The 22616-nt window shown below is 45.2% G+C and overlaps 1 protein-coding gene across 1 annotated transcript in view; it reads right to left on the minus strand.

The window, feature by feature from the left end:
• LOC149282334 (gamma-aminobutyric acid receptor subunit alpha-3-like) overlaps window positions 1–18913 on the minus strand; it is a 202475-nt gene extending 183562 nt beyond the window's left edge. Inside the window, exons 1-2 of the mRNA XM_089498382.1 lie at window positions 18909–18913; window positions 18656–18777 (exon numbers count right to left, since the gene is read on the minus strand). Coding sequence (XP_089354508.1) covers window positions 18656–18777; window positions 18909–18913 — 127 coding nt within the window. The remainder of the gene's footprint in view (window positions 1–18655; window positions 18778–18908) is intronic.
• Window positions 18914–22616: the final 3703 nt, after the last annotated feature.

Here is a 22616-nt window from a genome sequence, read left to right on the forward strand (position 1 = left end):
TACATGTCTAACACATATCTAACGTATATATATATACATATACCGTATTGGCTCGAATATAGGCCGCACTTTTTTCCCCCCACTTTAAGTTTTTAAAGTGGGGGTGCGGCCTATATTCGGGGTCTAGCGCCCGACGCCCGTGACAAGCAGTCCCGGGCGCCGGGCACGCAGCGGGGTTTGGATACAGATCCCCCGCAGCAGTGCAGGGGACCTGCATCCTAATCCCCGATACGCTCAGACAGCCTCCCCTGCCAGCACTTCCCACGGAGGGGGTGCCGGCACGGGAGGTTGTCTAAGTGCATCGTGCGGACCGTCCGCACGATGCGTTTTACCTCTGCCTTCCCCCCCGACTTACCGGAGCAGACTTCCGGGTGTCTTGTGGGGCCGGCGGGGGACATCTACGCAATACGCGTATACAACTTCCGGTGCCGGCACATCCAGTGCCGGCACCGGAAGTTGTATACGCGTATTGCGTAGATGTCCCCCGCCGGCCCCGCAAGACACCCGGGAGTCTGCTCCGGTAAGTGAGGAGGACAGTGGTAGCATATCTCGGGCAGGGAGGACGACAGTGGTAGCATATCTGGGGCAGGGAGGAGGACAGTGGTAGCATATCTGGGGCAGGGAGGAGGACAGTGGTAGCATATCTCGGGCAGGGAGGAGGACAGTGGCAGCATATCTCGGGCAGGGAGGACAGTGGCAGCATATCTCGGGCAGGGAGGAGGACAGTGGTAGCATATCTCGGGGAGGGAGGACAGTGGTAGCATATCTCGGGGAGGGAGGACAGTGGCAGCATATCTCGGGGAGGGAGGACAGTGGCAGCATATCTCGGGCAGGGAGGACAGTGGTAGCATATCTCGGGGAGGGAGGACAGAGTGGCAGCATGTTTTTTTGGTGCTTTTTTAAAGAAAAAAACCTTTTCTTTAAAAAAAGCACCAAACTTTTAGGGTGCGGCCTATATATGGGGGCGGCCTATATCCGAGCCAATACGGTATATACTGTATTGGCTTGGATATAGGCCGCACCCGAATATAGGCCGCATCCTAAATGTTAGGTGCTTTTTTAAAGTTTTCTTAAAATTAAAAAAAAGTAAAAAAAAAAAACACTTAGTGGAACAGATATGCTGCCACTCTGCTCTCCCCAGATATGCTGCCACTCTATCCCCCTGAGATATGCACTCTGCCCCCGAGATATGCTGCCACTCTGCCCCCAAGAGGCCCCCCCCCCAGACTTACCAGTGGAGACTCCCCGGGGTCTTGCAGGGCCGGCGGGGGACAGCTACGCAGTACGCCTATTCAACTTCTGGTGCTGGCACTTCCTCCGTGGGAAGTGCCGGCAAGGAAGATTGTTAGCGTACATCGCGCAGATGTTCACCGGCTGCGGCGATGCAAGCGTTAACAACCTCCGCTGCCGGCACTTCTGCACGATGTGCTTTAACAATCTCCCTTGCCGGGACTCCCCTCGTGGGAATTCCCGGCAAGGGAGATTGTTAAAGCACATCATGCAGACGTGCCGGCAGCGGGGGTTGTTTACGCGCATCGCCGCTGCCGGTGAACGTCTGCGCGATGCGCTTAGACAATCTCCCGAGCTGGCACTCCCCCCGTGGAAAGTGCAGGCAGGGGAGGCTGTCTGAGCGTATCAGAGTAGGATGCAGGTCCCCGAATATAGGCCGCACCCCCACTTTAAAGTGGGGGGAAAAAGTGTGGCCTATATTCGAGCCAATACGCTATATATATATATATATATATATATATATATATATATATATATATATATATATATATATATATATAGTGTATATGTAGCGTTTTATAATTGTCCCCCACTTTGGTCCCTGTCCCCCCATGTGCCCCTCCTAAATATGAAAGCTGGAGACGCCACTGCTGATAGTCTCAAGAAGGAGGAATAATCACCAGTCCTCACTGTTCTGGTACCACACATCTATAAGTATTATTTCTGCTGCAAAGCCAATACCTGTTACCTCCTCTGTGGCATCTTCTCTTCCACGAGCAGGGATGCCGAGACGCAGCCTGCACGTTCGGCTCCCTGCTCGTTCCGTTGATGGGAGCCTCGGCCGGGTCCATCCTCCTCCTTAGGGGAGGCCTTCCGACTCTAGCAGGTTTAGGGCGGTCAGGATGGTGATGGTGATGGTGAAAAGCAGAAACTAGATCAGGAGCGTGAACCTCTTTAGCTGGTTGCCAAGAATCCTCCTCAGGACCTTCCAACGGATCAGGTATTGTAAACGCCCATAGAAACGTCGAGAGTCCAATATCTCCTTGACCTCGTATTCTTCTACGTCATCGACAAGGATTGGAGCAGGAGGATAGGGGCAACGATTAGGATATGGGTTTGCAGTCCATGGTTTAAGGAGGGAGATATGAAATACGGGATGGATGGACATGGTACTGGGTAGCTCGAGCTCTACGGCCAAAGGGGATATGAGGCGAGAGATGCGAAAAGGTCCTATGTATCTTGGACCCAGCTTCTTTGTAGGACAAGACGGAGGTGTCTGGTTGATAACCAAACCTTATCACCCGGGTGGTATGCTGGAGCATCGGAACGACGTTGGTGGGCAAAGAATTTGTGTTGTAGCTGGGTCTTTCTTAGAGTCTCCCTCAGCATATCGTACGTCTTGGTAAGCTTGATGATTTGTTCCGAAACTGAAGGGACAACACATGGTATGGGGGAGCCTGGGAGCATGGAAGGGTGATATCCGTAGTTAGCATAAAAAGGAGACATGTTGATGGAGCGATGGATGTGGTTATTGTAGGCGAATTCAGCCAAAGGTAGGTATTGATCCCAGTCATCCTGTAAATAAGTGGTGAAGTATTGCTCTAATGTTTGGTTGGTACGCTCGGTCTGACCATTGCTCTGAGGGTGGAATGCCGTGGAAAGAGACCGTTGTATATGCAGCTGTTCACAGAATGCCTTCCAGAACCGAGAGGTGAATTGGGAGCCACGATCAATTCGTGGGTAGACCATGTAAGCGAAAGACCTCTCGAATGAACAGAGAGGCTGTCTCCGCAGCGGAGGGAAGGTGATTGATAGGGGTAAAATGTGCCATCTTGGTGAAGCGATCTACTACCACCATTATTGTAGACTGGTTGTGTGAAGGAGGCAAGTCTGTGATGAAATCTACAGTGATGTTGGTCCATGGTTTTGAGGGAATCGGCAGCGGTTGTAGAAGACCGGCGGGTCTCTTGTGCATCTCCTTGGAGCGGGCACAGGGAACACAGGAGGATACGAATGATGCTACGTCTTCCTTTACTTCAGGCCACCAGAAGGACCGTTGTATCAAATCGAGGGTCTGTTTGGTACCTCCATGACCTGCTGCAGGGGTGTCGTGGAATGACTGTAGGATCCGCAGACGGTCCTCAGGTGGAACGTAGACAAGGTTGTTATGATAACCGTGTTGGTATCGCAACCCAGGAATCTCAGAAGGGTTAATGTCTCTTGAATGTTGACGCACAGAATCCCATACTGAGTGGGTAACAGCTAGGAAATTATTAGGGGAGAGGATTGTGTCCTGATCTGAGGATAACGAGGGTAAGTCATACATTCGGGATAGGGCATCCGCCTTGACGTTGCGAGACCCTGGACGATAGGTGATATGCAGTGGAAACCGGGTAAAAAATAGTGACCATCTTGCTAGTCGAGGTTGTAGACGTCTAGCCGAAAGTAGATACTCCAAATTTCTATGATCCGTCAAGACGGTGATGGGGTGAAGGGTACCTTCGAGAAGATGTCGCCACTCCTCCAGTGCTAGTTTTATGGCCAACAGTTCACGTTCGCCTATACAGTAATTTCTCTCGGCAGGTGAGAGCGTTCTGGAGAAGAAGGCTACAGGATGAAGTTGCCCATCGGAGTCTTGTCTTTGGGAGAGGACAGCACCTACAGCGGTGTCAGAAGCATCGACCTCGAGTGTGTATGGTCTCTGTGGAACAGGTAGTTGAAGGATAGGAGCCGAGGCAGATTTCTCCTTCAGGTAGTCAAAGGCCTTTTGGGCCGCCTCCGTCCAAATAAATCTTTGTTTTTTAGAAGAAAGGATCATGATAGGTTGTATAGTTCATGAAAAATTGCGAATGAATTTGCGATAAAAGTTTGCGAAGCCGACGAACCGTTGTATTCCTTTACGGTCTGTAGGAGCTGGCCAGTTGAGAATTGCCGTAACCTTTTTGGGATCCATCTCTATACTGGTCGGAGACAAGATATATCCCAGGAACTCTATTCTCTGTACCTCGAACATGCATTTCTCCAATTTGACATATAGTCCGTGTGTCCTCAGGCGGGCCAGAACTTGGCGCACATGTACACGATGCTTTTCCAAGGACGGTGAGAATACTAATATGTCATCCAGATATACAATAACAAAATGGTCTAGAATATCATGGAATACATCATTTATGAAATGCTGGAAGGTGGCAGGAGCATTGCACAGGCCGAATGGCATAACGAGATACTCAAAATGTCCATAACGACACCGAAAAGCTGTTTTCCACTCGTCATCCTTGCGTATTCTCACCAGATTATAAACCCCGCGTAGATCAAGTTTGGTAAAATATTTAGCAGATTTTACGTTCAAGTAGTTCTGGGATGAGTGGCAAAGGATAGCGGTTCTTTACTGTGACGTTGTTTAGCTCCCGGTACTGTGGACGCAAGCCCCCATCTTTTTTATGTACAAAGAAGATCCCGGCTCCAGATTTTCTTCAATATAGTCTTTCAGTGTAGCGAGTTCTGGTTCTGAGAGCGGATAAATACGGCCGAAGGGTATAGTAGCACCAGGTAGGAAGTCAATGGGACAATCACATGGTCTTGAAGGGGGTAATTTGTCAGCACTTTTCTTCTCAAATACGTCTTTAAATTGTAGATAGGGAAGGGGAATCTCTTGGAGAGAAACAGTCTGTGTGAGACAAATGGATGAAGTCTTTTGACAGCGACTGGTACAGTACAAGGAGGAGAACTGAAGTACACCAGTCTCCCAGTTTATGAGGGGGTTATGTCTCCTGAGCCAAGGGAGACCTAAAATGAGAGGAGACACTGGAGAGGGTACGACATCGAACTGGATGGTTTCGGTATGACCATTCCCTATATGATGGGTCAAAGGTACAGTCTCTCTGACGATGGGACCGGTTTTAAGGGGACTACCGTCCACCAGCTGGATAGCCACCGGGTTCCTCTTGAGACGTGTAGGGATAGTCAAAGTCTGAAGTGTCTCGACGTCGATAAAATTTCCGCTGGCTCCTGAGTCCACCATGGCTGTGAGCCGGGCTGTACCTTTAGTCCACTGCAAAGACACGGAGATAGACAGATGAGGAGATAGGTAAGGACGTCTATTGGAACTGGTATGAAGCAAAACGATCGGTTCCTTACCCTTGGTATGGCAGGCACGGAGTCTGCAATCTTTGAATAGATGGCCTGATTTGCCACAATACATGCAGAGGTTCAAGGCTCTACGACGCTCCCTCTCTTCGGTCGAAAGGGGGCCTCGAACAATACCTATCTGCATAGGCTCTTCCGTAGGACAAGAAGGGACCCCGGGATGATCCCGTGCCGGTGTCCAACTGGAACTGGTGGCCTGGCGTTCAGCTCGTCTCTCTCGTAGTCTCCTGTCAATCTGGGTAGCCAGGCGTACGAATTCTTCTAAGGATGGGGGAATAGAGGAGCGTGCAAGTTCATCTTTGATAGCCTCCGACAAACCCCAGCGAAACTGGTCATGTAGTGCAGGTTCGTTCCAGTTAGATTCTAGAGCTAGGCGTCTGAACTCCGAGATGTATTCCTCCACCGGCCGACGACCCTGCTTTAATGCTCGCAATGTAGTTGCAGCAGAGGAGGCCCTGTAGGGATCATCATAGAGGGAATCCAAAGCCTCACGAAAGGAACGCCAAGAGTCCAATATTGAACTATTGCTGTGCAATAGGTGATGCGCCCAAAGTTGAGGTTCACCGGATAACAGGGATATGACCGTGTGTACCTTGATGTAGTCTGTAGGATATGTCCGGGGTTTCAGGCAAAAGAGGATCTCACACGAAGTCACAAAAGCACGATATATACTCCGATCTCCCGAAAATCGTTCTGGTAGAGGAATCTGTGGCTCAAGAGCAGTGGCACCTTGAGCAGGGATTTAATAACTATGTATAAATATATAAGGGGACAGTACAGAGATCACTCCCAGGACCTATTTATACCCAGGACTGTATCTATAACAAGGGGACATCCTCTATGGTTGGAGGAAAGAAGGTTTCTACACCAGCACAGACGGGGGTTCTTTACAGTAAGAGCGGTGAGATTATGGAACTCTCTGCCAGAGGAAGTGGTGATGGTAAACTCAATAAAAGAGTTCAAAAGGAGCCTGGACGTGTTTCTTGAAAGCAATAATATTACAAGTTATGGATATTAGATTAATAGGGACAGAACGTTGATCCAGGGATTTATTCTGATTGCCATATTTGGAGTCGGGAAGGAATTTTCCCCCTGGTATGGGGCAATTGGCATCTGCTTCATAAGGGTTTTTTGCCTTCCTCTGGATCAACACAGTAGGGACACAATATGTATATAGGTTGAACTTGATGGACTTTGGTCTTTTTTCAACCTTATGAACTATGTTACCTGAAGCCGAAGTACCTCCTGTCTTAGGTGGCGCTGGTCGGCTTAAATCTCCTGGAGCGTCTGTTGGAAGTTGGCTAATTGTTGTGTGAGGGCGGTAAGCGTGTCCGGAAATCCTGCGGGTTCCATGTTGGCTCAGTTATGTCGGGGATTCGAGGTGAGGAACCCGGAATGCAGGATACCTCACAGCGGTGAGGATAGATGGCAATTCAGCAAGTCCAGCCAAAGCCCGGTATTGGAAAAAATAGCGCAAACGGTGTTTATTAGCCAAGGTTCAGGAACGGAGAAATCAGCATAAACGATATTCAATAGCCAAGGGTCAGGAACGGAGAAATCAGCATAAACGGTATTTAGTAGCCAAGGGTCAGGAACGTAGAAGTCAGCATAAACGGTGTACAAATAGCCAAGGGTCAGCAACAGGAATCAATAGAAATAATCAGCAATTCTATAGAGCTCAGTGCTGGTTTTTAAAGCTACCACCAGGGGTCGCCCCGCCTCCGTGCGTAACGCCGTTGAGAAGCAGCCGACGGAGTAGCAGTGAGGACGGCAGCGGCGTGGGAACTGGTGCCCGCCCTTGGCGGGTACTCGGGTGAGTCGCTTCGTTGGGGTCCTTGCTGAGGACCCTGACACCTCCTCCTAGACGCGCATCCCCGCCGAGTTCAAGAGATCTTGACAGGTCGCGCGTCTCAACGTCATGAGAGCCGTGACATTTATCACATTTTTTTCTCCTCCCCCTAATTAGGTGGGTAGGAGGATCTTTTCATGGAGGGATATTTAAACCCTCATTTGGCACTACACCTTTGCCTGTGATATTGCCTTTCTGTCTACACTAGCGTTTGACTTGCTTTATCTTTCTGGTATTGATTCCGGCTTGTTCCTGACCTACGTTGTTTGCTGCCTGATGCTATATCTACACAGCCAATAATTTTCCCTTCAATTTGATACCATGTTTCATCTCTAGCTTCCTTTGTCTGGGATGCCATTACATGGGCTAGCATACATGCGTCATGATATTCCATAATATTTGGTACTCCAAGGCCCCCTTCTCTAGTTTTCTTAGATAGAAGTGTTAAACTTATTCTAGGTTTTTTTTATTTAGCCAAATAAACTTATTAAAAGCTGTCTGGATCATACGTAGCCAACTCTTAGGAGTTTGTAAAGGTAACATTTGAAATAAGTAAGTCCATTTAGGAAGAATATATGATTTAATAGTGTTTATTCTACCGATCCAGGAAATTTCTTTCCTTTTCCAGTCTCTTAGGTTTTATTTGTAGATTTTAATAACGGTAAAATATTCGTCTCTACTGTCATTGAAGGGTAATGTGTAATACAGTAAAAGGAAAACATACAGGTGATAAAGAAAAAGGAAAACATAACTTAAGTTCATGATATCTCACGTATGTGTCGAGTAGTAGAGTCAGCGAAATTAGGTCCCGGGGAGCATAGTCGCCATCTGCAGATGCCTCTGTCGGTCGAGGTAACACAGTCACGCCGATCCCGGTAAAACTTGTGGACCTTCAGCAAATACGTGGCGAGTAGTAGAGCCAACGAAAATAAATCTCGGGCAGCATAGTCGCCACCTAGAGACGCCTCTGTCAGTCAAGGTAGCACAGTCACGTCGATCATGGTAAAACTGTGGACCTTCAGCAACTACGTCCCAAAGCGATGGCCCGGAGACAGCAAAAAGGTGGGAAGAAAAAAAAAAAAAAAGGGAAAAAGTGTTGTCAACCTTCAGGTGTTCATGTTGTCGATGTGAAGAGATGAGAGTCTAGCAACTTTAGGGGTCGGTGCGTGTAGTAGTCGACGTGGACCATTCTCGAGCCAGCCGTTTAGGCGAGGAGGCAGTACAGCGAGATGGGAGGTTCGGTTGCAGCATGTCCAAGCCCCAGTCCGCCAGTAATGTTACTCCTTCTTTAGGAGACCGAACCGAGTGGGTCAGACCGCCTTTAGCAATTAAAAGGTGAGTAGGGAAGCCCCATTTATACGAAATCTTGTGAAAGTGTATATTGGGAGAGATCATTAAAGAGTTGCAAATGGCGATATTGCTCAGGAATGTCCGTACTGAGTCTCACCTTCGACATGAACCTCTCCTTGAGCTCATAAAAGTGTACCCGAAGAATAACATCCCGCGGGGAGGAACCTTTCAACGGTTTAGGTCGCGGCAAGCGGTGGATGCGATCGATGCTGATATCATCCGTGTTGGGAAGACCCAGCACCGCTCACATAAAGGAGGTGACATAGGCCTGTAAGTTGTCTGGTGTGACATCCTCGGAAATACCCCGTATGCGGATATTGTTACACCGCGAGCTATCTTCTAAGTCACTTAGCTTTAGACGTAGAGAGTCCACCTCAGATTGAAGGGAATCACAAGCATCCACTACCGTATTATGAGCGGCGGAGAAGTCCTCCATTTTGATTTCCAAGTGGTGCGTTCGGTCTCCCAAATCTGTAGGTCTTTCTGAACTGCAGAGAAGGTCTCTTCTAATAAAAGTTTCATTGATGTAATGGTGACAATTTGATTTTCAGGATCGTCAGTGGAAGGAGTCGGAGAGGTTGGCTGGAGAGCAGTGTCTGGAAGCAGCGTGGGATCTTCCTCCCCCCCCCACGAGTCGACGGTAAAGCGCGGGAAGCTGCCTTCCTCTTCGGTTTAGGCTCAAAAATGCCGGGTTAGTTTTGAGCAAACATCTATTTCTGTTCACTGACATCTTAGGAGCAAGGTAGAAACAGTAAATCCGCAACCAGGTTCCAAAAAAGTAGTATAATCAGTAGAAAATGAACAAAAGCTGGAGGAGCGCCACGAACTTACGTCTTACTTCTTTGCCATCCAAGCCACGCCCCCTGATTTAATTAATTTAATAAGGTTAACTTAAGGTGCAGTGAGTTGCTTGCGAATAAGACTGGAGGCTCGGGTTTTCAGTTTAGTGACGTTATACGTAATAAAAATTTGAAATTGTTCGTAAAAGCTTCAAAGATGGATAGGAATGGTAAAGATCGGCATCATGGGCCATGTCTGGCTTCTCCCCGTGGCTGTCAACATCCGCTATACAGTGTTTTAAACGTTTAGGAGGCGATCAACGATCACCTCCTAAACTTCAATTGTGTTGCTCAAATTCCTCGATCAAGAGGCATTCAGCAACACAGAACACTCACCCCAGGTGATTTCAATTGTATAATGGATCCGAATCTGGACAAAAAGATTCCCAATGATGGCCCGATAGATAAAAACTTAATTAAACAAGCCAAAATAACTACTTTTCATCCCTCTGTAAGAGATTATTCCCATCTATCCCGAGTACACAGTTCTTACTCTAGGCTTGACCTATGCTTGGGCTGTGCAACCACGATTAAGAGAGTGAAGAAATCGATTTTAATAGAAAATACATGGTCGGACCATAGTTTCAATGTTTTAGAGATTGGCAACAGTTAAATTACTTAATACAAAGAAATAAAGAAAATAGAGATTTATTAAAAATGTCAGATTTCTTTTTTAAGGAAAATATGACTCCTGAACTAGACCCGGCTACAATTTGGCTATCATATAAAGCAGTAATGAGAGGCTATATAATTAAAATAAGTAAACAAGACAAAAAAAATAAGGACCCAGATTTGGCTGATTTATATATGAAATATCTTAAATTGACTTCTAACAATAAAACCACTCCCAAAGAAGATAATCTAGTTGCAATCAAGGAGCCGAAACAAAAAATAAATACTAAATTAGAAGACAGGATCAAAAAAGCTATTCATAATTTAAAACTAAAGAGCTATTACAAGGGGAATAAAGCAGATAAAATCCTGACCAATAAACTTAAAAATAAAAGATCAGCGAGTAGAATATCTAAAATCATGGAAGGGGATAAAATATTTTTAACCCAGGAGGATATTGGTCAGGCATTTAACCACATTATTATAGTGATCTTTACAATTTAACACAATAGAAATAGATGATTATCTGAAATAAATAAAATTCCCAAAAATAACAGATTTTCTAAGAGACGGTATAAATCAACGAATAACTATGAAAGAGCTGATAAAAGCAATAAATCATTTAGAAAACCAAAAACTCCTGGTCCGGATGGATTCGGTAATAACTTTTATAAAATCTTTCATGCCTTTTGTCTAGCTTTAATGAAATAGCATTAAGTTCTAAAACTCCTGCCGGATTTCTATATGCCAATATTTTACCGATTTTAAAACCTGAAAAAGATCCTACCAATATAAGAAACTACAGACTAGGGCTGAAACAACTAATTGATAAAATCGATAATAATCGATAATTAAAATAGTTGACAACGATTTTCATTATCGATTAGTCGAATCGATTTTTATCTATTATAAAAAGAGGTTTTTTTCCAGAGCAAATGCTCTGAAAAACTCCTCTCCTTATATAATCCGACCTCAAACAGAGATCGGATTATAACACTAGAATCCAGATCCCCCGCAACGCTGCAGGGGACCTGGATTCCCCTCATTGTCGGCCGGTGGGTGTCCATGCGATGGGCAAAGACAACTTCCGTCTCTCCTCTCCTCTTCCATACACCCCTCTGACTCCTCCCCTCTCCCATACACCACTCTGCCTCTCTCCCGACTCCCTGGTGTTTTGTGAACCTCCGTTGCTGACAGGCACTTTCACTGCATAGAAGCCTCAGCATAAGTGAAGGGCAGTAACGGAGGCTGTCTGTGCACATCGTGCAGACCTCCGTTACTGCCCTTCACTTACGCTGAGGCTTCTATGAAGCTGCAGTGAAAGTGCCTGTCAGCAACGGAGGTTCACAAAACACCAGGGAGTCAGGAGAGAGGCAGAGTGGTGTATGGGAGGAGTCAGAGGGGTGTATGGGAGCCACCCTCCCATACACCACTCTGGCTCCTCCCCCTCCCATACGCCACTCTGCCTCTCTACCCGGCTCCCTGGTGTCTTTTGAACCTCCATTGGTGACAGGAGGCAGAGTGGAGTATGGGAGGGGGGGAGGAGGCAGAGTGGAGTATGGGAGGGGGGGAGGAGGCAGAGTGGTGTATGGGAGGGGGGAGGAGGCAGAGTGGTGTATGGGTGAGTTATAGTGGTGTATCGGGGGTATAATGAATTTCAGGGAGGCAGAATGGCATATCTGGGGGAGTTAGAGTGGTGTATAGGGGGAGGTAGAGTGGTGTATGGGGGGTATAATGAATTTCAGAGTGGCATATCTGGGGAGGGCAGAGTGGTGAATCAGGGAGTATAATGAATTTCAGGGTGGTGCAGGGCATTTATGGGGGCGGAGTGGCATATCAGGGTGCACAGTGGCATATAGGGAGGTATAAGGCATAAATGGGGGCGAGTGGCATATTGGAAGTTATAAGGCATATAGGGGGTATAAGGCATATCGATATTAGGCATATCAGGGGGGCATAAGACATATCTGGGGGTAAAAGGTATATCAGGGGGCTCAGTTGCACATCATTGGCATATAAGGAGTATAAGGCATATCGGGGGCACAGTGGCATATCAGGGGGCACAGTGGAATCTCTGGCATATAGGAGGTATAAGGCATATAGTGGCAAGCTGGGGGGGTCCGATGTGCATAACTGGGGGCAGTTTGGTAAATAAAAGAAAATATAAACAAGGCTTTTTTCTCATAGTTTTTATTAAATATGAAAAATAGTTAACATATGAATTAATATTTACTAATAACTTTGTATTAAAACCTAGTTTGAGAAACACTGTGTTTGGGTTCTTGCTGTTATTATTATGTCAGTAAAATAAGAAGGTGAATAAAGAGAAAGAGGCCATTGCAATAAAGAGATGAAAGTGTAAATTGTACGTTTTTTATTACATTATTTTAAATTTAAAAAAAAATTGCATTTTTTTATCCGATTAATCGAAAAAATAATCGGCCAACTAATCGATTATTAAAATAATCGTTAGTTGCAGCCCTACTACAGACCGATCTCTCTAATCAACGTAGATGTAAAACTATAAGCAACTACACTGCTCAAAATAATAAAGGGAACACTTAAACAACACAATGTAACTCGAAGTCAATCACACTTCTGTGAAATCACACTGTCCACTCAGGAAGCAACACTGATAAACAATCAATTTCACATGCTGTTGTGCAAATGGAACAGACAACAGGTGGAAATTATAGGCAATTAGCAAGACACCCCCAATAAAAGGAGTGGTTCTGCAGGTGGTGACCACAGACCACTTCTCAGTTCCTATGCTTCCTGGGTGATGTTTTGGTCACTTTTGAATGCTGGCGGTGCTTTCACTCTAGTGGTAGCATGAGACGGAGTCTACAACCCACACAAGTGGCTCAGGTAGTGCAGCTCATCCAGGATGGCACATGACAATGCGAGCTGTGGCAAGAACGTTTGCTGTGTCTGTCAGCGTAGTGTCCAGAGCATGGAGGCGCTACCAGGAGACAGGCCAGTACATCAGGAGACGTGGAGGAGGCTGTAGGAGGGCAACAACCCAGCAGCAGGACCGCTACCTCCGCCTTTGTGCAAGGAGGAGCAGGAGGAGCACTGCCAGAGCCCTGCAAAATGACCTCCAGCAGGCCACAAATGTGCATGTGTCCACTCAAATGGTCAAAAACAGACTCCATGAGGGTGGTATGAGAGCCCGACGTCCACAGGTGGGGGTTGTGCTTACAGCCCAACACTGTGCAGGAAGTTTGGCATTTGCCAGAGAACACCAGGATTGTCATATTCGTGTGATTTTGTTGTCAGCACATTCAACCATGTAAAGACGAAAGTATGTCATACAATTAGTTCATTCATTCAGATCTAGGATGTGTAATCTTAGTGTTCCCTTTAATTTTTGGAGCAGTGTATATTAGCAGAATGTCTTAAACCAATAATACCTCTGACCAGATTGGGTTTGTACCTAACAGACTGCCCTGCAACCATACAAGAAGAATGTTTGATATCCTAGAACAAGTAGAGAATTCTGGGAAACCCTTACTAACTATCTCTAGATGCCGAAAAGGTGCGTTGGTTGGGGATATCTAAATGAGACATTAAAAGCTTTTGTAATTCAGGATATCGGACAGCCCTACCCTCCTACATTCCTTCTCTCTCTGGTACCGGGTTCGTCACAAATATAAGCTCATGGACAATGGTTCTAGATTGCAACCGATGTTCCAGAATCGGGATTTCCCGGCTGGTCTTCAGATTCGTCCGTTCCAGTGGTGGGTTGACAAGGGTCTGGTTACAGTGGGAGATCTGCTCCTCAACGGTCGGCCCTACTCCTTCCAACAACTGGCCTCATTGCACGACATACCTATGTCTGAAACTTTTCGATACAGCCAGATTTCTCATTTTCTCCTTCAGTTCCTCAAGCGCTTTCCGGATTACGTTGCTACCTTTTATGAACGTTTGTGCGTGCGTTCCCATAAAATCGGTGGGGCGATATCACTTCTGTACAACCATGCTTTGGGGGTGAAGTACTCGTCCTCGCCTTCTTTTGAAAGCCAATGGGAGACCGATTTGGATCAAGCCCTCGACTCCTCTGATTGGGGGGAGATTTATGAGAACATTTGGAAAGTCACCACCTGCACTCTTGTGCAGGAGAACTGCTTTAAGGTGTTGTCTCGCTGGCATCTCACCCCTTCACGCCTGCACCGTATGTTCCCGACGCATTCCCCTCTCTGTTTTCGTGGCTGTGACGAGGTGGGGACCCCGCTGCATATTTGGTGGACCTGCCCCAAGCTTGTGCCGATATGGGCCCATTTCTTCAGTTTGCTGAGCGATGCTCTTGGGGAATCCCTCCGACCCGAGCCTTGGTCGGCTCTTCTCTGTAGATGCTATCCTTCGGATACTCTGTCCAAACCAGCGCATCGTCTTATATTTCGAGTCTGTACGGCGGTCCGTCTCGCTATTGCCCAAGTATGGAAATCTGGCACTCCTGAGCTGCACGTTGTTGAAGCTAAAATTTGGCATATGCTGAAGATGGAAAAGATCACGGCTTACCTGCATGACAAGTCCCACATTTTCTTTCTCACCTGGGGACCGTGGATGGAGAAATTTGGGATGTCGCCAGCAACGGTTTCGTGGATCTGACCTGTGGCTGCTACCTGTTGTTCGGCTGGCTGAGGCTCTGAGGTTTCTGAGAGTTCTTTCTTTTTTTTTCTCCCCCTCTCCTTTTTTCGGTGCTTCTCTTTGGTCTTCTGGCTTTATCTCTTTTCTTTTCTCTGCATTTCTCTCTGGAGATGATTTTCGATACTTACACCTACTCCAGACTCACCGGCGCTGATATTCTGTGCGCTCAATGTGTGCCTTCGTCTTTTGGGCGTTGTGCCAGGGGCCTATTATTAGGGTACATTCTGTTTACATTATCTCCTGTTCCGCGCTCATTGGCGTTGTCGTGATATGTACACTGTACCTATGATGTGGTGTGTTGTCTGTATTTAAGTTTATTTGGAAGTCATCTTTTCTATTGACAAAATAAAAATTACTTTTCAAAAAGCTTTTGTAATTAAAGGTTTGTTTTATGAGGCAAGCATAAATTCATCTCCTATGGCTAGAACTATTGGTCCAAATACTTGCAAAATTTAACAAACGGTACAAGACAAGGATGCCCATTATCCCCTCTCCTTTACTTAATTTCAATAGAACCTCTGGCATTAAGAATAAGAAATTACACCCTTATAAAAGGTTTTCCAACTAGTAAATGAGAATTAAAAATGTCTCTGTACGCGGATGATATTCTAGTTACTCTTACCCAGCCCCTCACTTCTTTACATCATTTAATGAACAAAATGAATAGATATAGTTTAATCTCAAATTATAATTTAAATGAGAATAAAACAACTGCTCAAATAATTGCTCCAGATTTACGGAATACTCTGGAAAATCATTATTATTCTAATTGGACTAGCAAAGAGTTCAGTTATTTTGGCATACAGATAGCGGCAGATTTGAAAAATCAAGTAGAGATAAATTTTACGAGCCTATATGGACAGTCAAACAAGTTATTAAGAGAATGGAGATATCTAGAAATATCATGGTGGGGAAGGGTTAATACAATAAATTCTTATATAATGCCAAAATGGGCACATCTTTTTAAAATGCTACCATTTAAAATTCCAAGACCCTGGTTACAGATGATCCAATCATTATTTGATGCATATATTTGGAGAGGGAAAAGACCAAGAACAGCCAAGTCAACTCTTTGCAGGAAAATTAAGCAGGGCGGACTGAATTACTCTAATATATATTGGTTATACCAAGCTAATATAGTTGCACATGTAAGTTACTTACAAATGGAACAAATTAAAGATGACCCATGGTATATTATTGAATATGACGCCATCTCTATGTCAGGAACTTGGTCCATTGGGACCCAGAGCGCCCAAAGATTGTGTTCAGGAGTTATTGCGCAGTAGCGGAGTTGGACAGGGCCTTATGCAGGGCGACTGCACTCACACGGGTGAGCATCTAGGGTTGTGCAGCCACATAACAGCACCCTGACATAGTAGCTGATGTAGTCCAGAACAAAGCAGAACGTGGAGGTATCCTGCAAGCACCCTGGGGCAGGCATGAGTCATTGCACTAGAATCATGTGCATCATGAGTATCAACAGAAACGTAGCAAGCAAGGAGGACAGAGCAAGGAACAGGGAGACAGAGCAAGAAACATAACAAGCAAGGCACAGGGAACAAGACAAGGAACACAGGGGATGGAGTGAGGAGCCAGAATCCTCTGACGCTTCTCCTTTAAGCAAGGATAGGACAGCTTAACTGGCACATGGGGAGAGGAGAGAGGAACTGAAATCCTCAGATGATTCAGGGAAAGGAGGGCAAAGGTACATAAGAGACAAACATGAATACAGGAACTAGCCTCGGACTATGTGATAAGAATTGGAGATTCCGTCACATCATATGGCCATAGTATGCTTAGCCCACCACTACGCCAAAGTACTCCAATATTTGGTGGGTCCTAACGCTAAACCCTGCTTACTGAATTACTAATAAAGTAACCACTGAATCCAAACACAGAACCGAGAAGGACATACCTTTAGACTGCGACAAACATAACATACGGGTGTGGCACACCTTATAAAGGAAACAAGATCTGAAGCAAAGAGCAGAACTAGAATCCAGGAATCAGAGGTTCAGGACAGAGCATACGGAAATCCAGGAATGGATTACAGCTAAACATGGGAACTGAGGCAAGGCAGGGAAAAACAGAGATATAATAATCACCAAAAACTAACAAACTACCCAAAAATGGTAGCGATACGTGCACTGTTATCACCGCCATCATTCATCAGGTGTGTATATACCCAACCCTATGGCTGAGGTACGCGTGATTTGATGAGGCATGTGTCGATCTGACATGTGTCACTTTTATTGGCTGCTCAGATATATAAATAGGTATACCAGTTACGCTGTTAGCCACACCTGGACAGCTTTGTCAGGGGGTGTGGCTAACAGCGTAACTGGTATACCTATTTATATATCTGAGCAGCCAATAAAAGTGACACATGTCAGATCGACACATGCCTCATCAAATGCAGCAAAACGTATGTTGGGGTTGGTACGTTTGGACTTGGCTCCATTTATCACCATTTTGGCCCCCCCATTTCCTATAGTGTCCACATGGCTGTGACACTCATCTGAGTATAAAATTAATATTTGGGTTTCTGAACGTTAGGGGAGGTGTGGGTTAATTTAGGGGCAGTTATGGTTGGTGGGGTGTTTAGGGTTAATTTCAGTGCAGTTATGGTTGGTGGGGTCTTTAGGGTTAATTTCGGGGCAGTTATGGTTGATGAGGTGTTTAGGGTTAATTTAGGGGCAGTTATGGGCAGTTCTGAAATCAGGACACCTGAATTGATAAACTTGGAGGAGATTTTCCATCACTTAATTTTTCCATCACCTAATTTTGCGAGGTTTCAGAGAGACAATTTATAAAAAATTAGGTGTTTTTTTCTAATTTTCACTAAATTATGGTATCAAAAGAAAGCTCTATCTCTCCTTGAAAAAACAATATATAGTTTACATGGGTACACAATTCATAGGAAAAGAGAATAAATCGCTGAACCGACATAGCGCAAAAATGGCAAAATTGCTCCGGGACTTGAGGTACAAAAAACCCCTGGGATTGAAGGGGTTAAACTAACAAAGTTTTATTTTCAACAATAAAAATAATAGATCTTAAATTTATACGTAAAAAGGACTAGAACCAAACATCATGGGCATTTAAGTTATGCAGATAATTTTATATATTCTTATGTGACACACCAAATTTTCTATATTATATATTAGTGTTTTTCACTTGGCTTTTTGTGGCCATGAACATGCCTTGTATTTGTCACTGGTTTGTCATGAACCCCCCTTTTATATTTTTGCCCCTTGTGTATTAATGCCCCAGCCAGGCCTCCCTTTAGTATTGATTAATGTGGTTGGCCCCACAACCTTGTGTATTGCCCCCCTTTGGGCATTTATGCCATCACACCCATGTGCATTGATTTGTGTTGCCCCCAGCCAATCCTCCTCCCTTGTGTATTGATGTCCCCCCTTTAGTATTAATTTATGTGATGCCCAACCACCCTTTTGTCTATTGATGCCCCCACTGCCATGTGTATTAGCCCCAGCCACACACACCCGTTTATATTGATTTTGTCATTTCAAAACACAGCCTTCCCCCTTTTGTATTATTTAGGTTTTACTGATGTCCCAAGGGAATCCCCCCTCTCCCTCGAACCCCTATTTTTTTTTTATACTTCATACTAGATTTTCGCTTTTCTTTTTTTCCCTGCTCTTCTCCGACGTGACGATCCTCTCCCCGTCTCGTCTTGAAAGGAGAGGGACAATGAGCCTCACTGAGGCATGGCCACTTAGCAGCACGGTGTGTGCAAGCCACCTTACGCCTAAAAAAATTAATCTGCTCACACAGGCTGCACGTTGGACGCCCCTGACCTAGGTTTACTGGACCAAAGTTAACTAACAAAGTGACATTTTAATTTTACAGATTATATTTTATATTCCAAAAACACAGTGTGTATATATACAGTATGTGACATTAACAAAGGCATTGGTATATCTGTGAATTGAAACATAAAAACCATGTTCCTTACCCCCAAGTCCAGGCCTTAGTCGGTTATCATATCCATCTAACAGTCTGTCCAGGATCCTGGTGAATATCGTAATATTGTCCTTGCTGTAATCAAGCACTTCAGGGGCATGTTTTGGTGACAGTCTGAAGATTAAATAATTATGAAAATATTATACTCATAGCAATAGTTCCTTCACATTTCTCTTTCATTATTATAGTTGTAAAACAAATCTTCAAATGTTGGGGTGCAAATACATGTGGGAAAAAACAAATACCGCATTTGCTCGATTATAAGACGACCCCCCAAATCTGAATATTAATTTAGGAAAAAAAGAAAAAGCCTGAATATAAGACGACCCTATAGGAAAAAAGTTTTACCAGTAAATGTTAATTCATCTAAACTATTTTTTTTTAATAAAAGCTATGATTGAGAAAAATATTTTGGTTTTATTTCCTTCTATTTTCCAACCTGCCCCCCAGTTATGCACATCTGCCCCAGAAATGCCTTATACCCCCTATATGCCACTGTGCCCCATGATATGCCTTTTAACCCTCTAAATGCCACTGTGCCCCATGATATGCCTTTTGACCCCCTATGTGCCACTCTGCCTCCAGAAATGCCTTTTACCCTATATGCCACTCTGGCATTTAGAGGGTTAAAAGGCATATTATGGGGAAGAGTGGCATATAGGGTTAAAAGGCATATCATTAAGGCATTCACGAGGCAGAGTGGCGTATAGAGGGTTAAAAAGGCATTTTTAGAGGCAGAGTGGCATTAAGGGGGTTAAAAGGCATTTCACAGAGCACTCTGCCTCCAGAAATGCCTTATGCCCCCCATTTAACACTCCCCCGCCCCCCCCCCCAACTTACCGGTGCTTCTGACTTCCCTGTCATGTAGCCGGGGCAGCGTGTAGATCCCACGCACTTACGCTGCAGCCGGAAGGAGGCGTGGCTAGCAGCAGGGGTTGTTTGGGTCCATCGCATTTAGAGGGTTAAAAGGCATATTATGGGGCAGAGTGGCGTATAGAGGGTTAAAAGGCATTTTTAGAGGCAGAGTGGCATTAAGGGGGTTAAAAGGCATTTCACAGAGCACTCTGCCTCCAGAAATGCCTTATGCCCCCCATTTAACAGTTCAGTATGTAACCCACGGTGCATGATTATGCAAACAAAGACACCACAAACAGAAATCCAGGTAATGCAGTGTATTTCATGTATATAACAGGACCAGCAAATAAGGGTAATATAGTCTAAGCAAGTAACCGGACGTATGGCAAAATAAAATACAGGTAATAAGTCTTTTGGCAGGGAGCCCGCTTGGAAGGGCGCGACAGACAGAGAGCCCGCTTGGAAGGGCACGACAGACAGAGAGCCCGCTTGGAAGGGCACGAAAGGCACACAGCCCGCTTGGAAGGGTACAAAAGGCACACAGCCCGCTTGGAAGGACACAAAAGGCACACAGCCCGCTTGGAAGGACACAAAAGGCACACAGCCCGCTTGGAAGGACACAAAAGGCACACAGCCAGCTTGGAAGGACACAAAAGGCACACAGCCCGCTTGGAAGGACACAAAAGGCACACAGCCCGCTTGGAAGGACACAATAGCAGGGAGTCCACTTGGAAGGACACAATAGCAGGGAGTCCACTTGGAAGCACACAATAGCAGGGAGTCCACTTGGAAGGACACAATAGCAGGGAGTCCACTTGGAAGGACACAATAGCAGGGAGTCCACTTGGAAGGACACAATAGCAGGGAGTCCACTTGGAAGGACACAATAGCAGGGAACCAGGAACAGTACAGGTGCAGAGCCACAGCAGGAAGGTCCATAGACTTCAATACAAATGCCCTGACTGAAGGGCAGGGCAGGTTCATAAAGGCAGGGTAATCCAGATAACAAGGCCCAGCTGGATGTATGGACTAGGGCTCAACCCAGGTAAGAAGGCACACCTGAGTTCTGAGTGCTCTAGAGGGCGGAGGGTGGCCACTAGTGGTCGCAGATGTAAACGCCACAGGTATAAAAAAAGCCATGGTTCAGGCAGTGAAAAATTGGTTCCTGACAAGTGAAAAGCCACCAAACACTTTGCACCCATCCTGTTTCATCTTAATATAATACACATTTTGATTAAACATGGGTGGGTGCAAGGTCTTTGAAGGCTTCTCAGATGGAACCTATGTGCTGCTGCCACTGACATTTTTTTCTTGAAATATGGGAAAAGAAAGGTTAAAAGTATTGCACATTATTCTTCAAATTGCTGCATTTATTTCTGGTCGAACACCAAACTACACCTCATTAGGTGTAGGCACCAACATGCAGTGGTTAAGTTAAATACATAAATTAAAATAGTTTGACAGGGTCCCCTGCAGAAAACCCATTGTGGCTCTGATCTTGCAACCCATTTTTTACATCCAGATGTAAATGATGTAAGCCTTACTGGTCTGTAATTGCCCAAGTCTACCCTGCTACCTTTTTTTGTGAAGTGGTACCAAAATTGCCAAATTCTAATCCTCTGGAACTGCCCCTGCCAATAACAGCTAGTTAAGTAAGTCTGCTAGCGGTTTGGCCGGGAAACTCTGAAATAACTTTGGGCGTATCCAATCAGGTCCCAAGGACTTGTCTGTTTTTACTATGGAGAGTTCAATTAGAACCTCTCTAAAGCACACGCTCTACGAAAAACCGACCTGAGATATTTATTGAGGCAGTGGGATCTTTGGCATTTTTTATTTGTATTTTATTTGTCTTTAACTCTTTCATGTTTCAAATCCTGTACATGTACAGGCTCAAGATGCAATGCATTTGTGACAATGCGCTGCTTGAAAATTGTAGTAAACGCTGCAAACGGTGGCTTCACAGCATCCACAAAAGCCCTAGTGAGGCTAGTAAAGGATAATGTGGAGAAAAGCCCTCTTCCCCCAAAAAATGGCCAAACTGATCAACAAAGATGAATGCGTGCACTGAAAAAGCTACCAGCATCTGAAAAACCCTGGGGTGTATATTTTTCAAAAATATATGAGAAGACAAAGCATAAAACATGAGAATAAGTTTTCATCCAGACATGTTGACAAAACTTGACATTTACAGAGACAAGTGATGTACAGTTTCAGTATAACATACAGTACAAACAATGATCTGGGAGACCAAAAGTAAGGTTAAGTGGAGGACAATCATGGAAGCAAATGTAAGGTACAAAATTTTCCCTTCACAAAGATGTCATTACCCCCACCGACGCAAAACCTCGGGTCACAACATGCATCCATCCCGCCCATCATTAAGATCAAAAGCCCGGGACAGGGCGAGTACCTCTCAGGACCTGAAGGCAGTACCATTCTGTGGTATTAAATGTTTGGTATAACAACAACCTGGTATTACTATCCAGCGTCGCGATAAATGGGGACCAACGGTTAAACAGAAATTTAACCTTGCTTTCCTTATGGAGAACGGCTTCAAGCCAATCCATCTGAAACAAAAAGCGTAATCGCGACAGGACCATAGGTAATAAAGGTGGCTGAGGAGCAATCCATTGGGACAATATTGCCCGTTTGGCCACTGCCGAGATAGTGAGCAAGAGAGATTTAGCTCTCGCTTCAGAGGGAGGAACATGGTCAGGGAATATAACAAAAATTGCCCATTCAACAGAAATTACAAAACGAATGCCCAGAGTATCTGTGATGTACAACTGTAGGGCATTCCTGAACGGGACAATAGAACTGCAGGACCACAAGCCATGAAGAAGATCTGCCTCAGGTGAGCGGCATTTCAGACATCGGGAATGATCAGATAAACCCATTAAGAACCGGACTTTGGGGGTGACATACGCTTTATGCAGGATTTTAAGGAACATTTCACAATAATCCCTAGACACCAAAAGTTTAGAATTACGGAAGTATGCCTGGAGAACTTGTTTTGGACACAGATTTGGAAAATCAGTTTTCCAGGAGGCAATACCCGCCGTATGGGTCTCCCAATCGATAAGTGGTCGAAGCAGATT

Source organism: Sceloporus occidentalis, unplaced genomic scaffold (assembly GCF_023333645.1).
Source record: "Sceloporus occidentalis isolate IW3139 unplaced genomic scaffold, rSceOcc1.0.p SCAF_119, whole genome shotgun sequence".
NCBI lineage: Eukaryota > Metazoa > Chordata > Lepidosauria > Squamata > Phrynosomatidae > Sceloporus > Sceloporus occidentalis.